At 43.6% G+C, this 1430-nt stretch overlaps 1 protein-coding gene across 1 annotated transcript in view; it reads right to left on the bottom strand. All coding sequences in view use genetic code 11, as the record gives it.

Moving 5' to 3' along the window:
* EGR_11152 (Histone H2A) overlaps positions 1–1430 on the bottom strand; it is a gene marked incomplete at both ends in the record, with an annotated part of 2246 nt that overhangs the window by 560 nt on the left and 256 nt on the right. The window contains one exon of the mRNA XM_024500399.1: positions 1264–1425. Coding sequence (XP_024345187.1) covers positions 1264–1425 — 162 coding nt within the window. The remainder of the gene's footprint in view (positions 1–1263; positions 1426–1430) is intronic.

Below are 1430 nucleotides of genomic sequence, written 5' to 3' on the forward strand. Positions count from 1 at the left end.
TATAACCAACGTATTTTGTCGCAAGATTTCACATCGAGTTAGTCTCAATGATGGGCGGACATAGACGAACTGACATAGACGTTACTGACACTTAGCAAACGTATTATTCAGGAAAAATCAAGGTGACCAATGAAGAAACTAGAATAAAAAGGACTAATATTACAAGCAAAGTTGTCTCGAGTCGCCCTCCACTCGTAAGCAGACCTTTGACCAAATTATTATACGCTTTCAGTATGTTTTATGAAAAAAAAGTATTGACACCAAGTTCACACATATTTACAAAAGCCGTCTCGCGTGAAGAAAATAAAACGACAAAACAGTACAACGTCGATTCCCCATCAAAAGATTGTCCAAATGATGATGCAGAGCAAGATGACATGTGAGACACGATCAAATCATCGTGTTTAATACACATTTCTCTTCCCATTAACTGGTCCTTTAAAATAGCCTAACAAAATTTGAAGTGATCAAGAAGTTGCTCAAAGTTGGGCTCCGTGGCCTACCTTGGAGTGATAGATAGAGCGCTTGCAAGATAAACTAGTGAATTCCAGCTTCCCGAAATGGATAAGGCAAACTACGTGAACACGAGACCCAGTCATAAAGTGGCACTCACCACAAAGAAGCGTAAACCGCCAAGGATCCTAATGCTGACAGCAAGGTGGCGTTAGATCACATCCTCAAGATGGGACCCACGGTCGAGGGAGAAGTATGGACCTGCCAGTTGCGCCCTTTGGTCAAATGTCCCACCAAAAGCTCTCAACGACTCTGCAAACAAACCCACGCGCAGTTTGCTCTTGTATGTCTTCATACTACGGAGAGAGCCACTATGCTCTCTATTTTTTCTTCTTGTAGAAGGGCCCTACAGGTTCTTTGCCAGCCTCAAAGGAAAAAATAACCACCACAAACCAGATAACTTATTTTTTCCTGATGACACAAACGCTTGCACACAGGCCCGACAGATTTACCTGCCGATCAAGGAAAAACAAGAGCAAATATCTCTAATATTAAGAACATTTTCCATCCATTTTCATTCAAGTTTAACCAAGCTATATTCGGTATGGCTTGGTGCAGTCGACTGTTGTAAAGTGTTAGACAACACTGCACGTATTGATAATGACATGTAGATAAGAGAGTTGGGTATTCTGAAATAATGGCGGCACTATAGGAATAAACCGATGTCGAATGCTCACCGGACATGGGGCATGAACTCAGAAGTGCTAAACGACTAAAAGAAGACAGGACGTCATGGTACTCTGGGGGCACGGAGGGAACTGTGAGCAGCAGAGATGGCATAGGCTGCAATAGCAAAGAGACGGTACCCAGTGGTCAATAATACGGGAATAGCGTCTGCAACGGTATCGAGGAGGACCACGCGTCCCGAAGACACCAGGTGAGAGTTGAAATCAAGTAGAGCGGCCAACGCGTCTGTC

The sequence above is a fragment of the Echinococcus granulosus genome (assembly GCF_000524195.1).
Source record: "Echinococcus granulosus chromosome Unknown EG_S00423, whole genome shotgun sequence".
Taxonomy (NCBI): Eukaryota; Metazoa; Platyhelminthes; class Cestoda; order Cyclophyllidea; family Taeniidae; genus Echinococcus; species Echinococcus granulosus.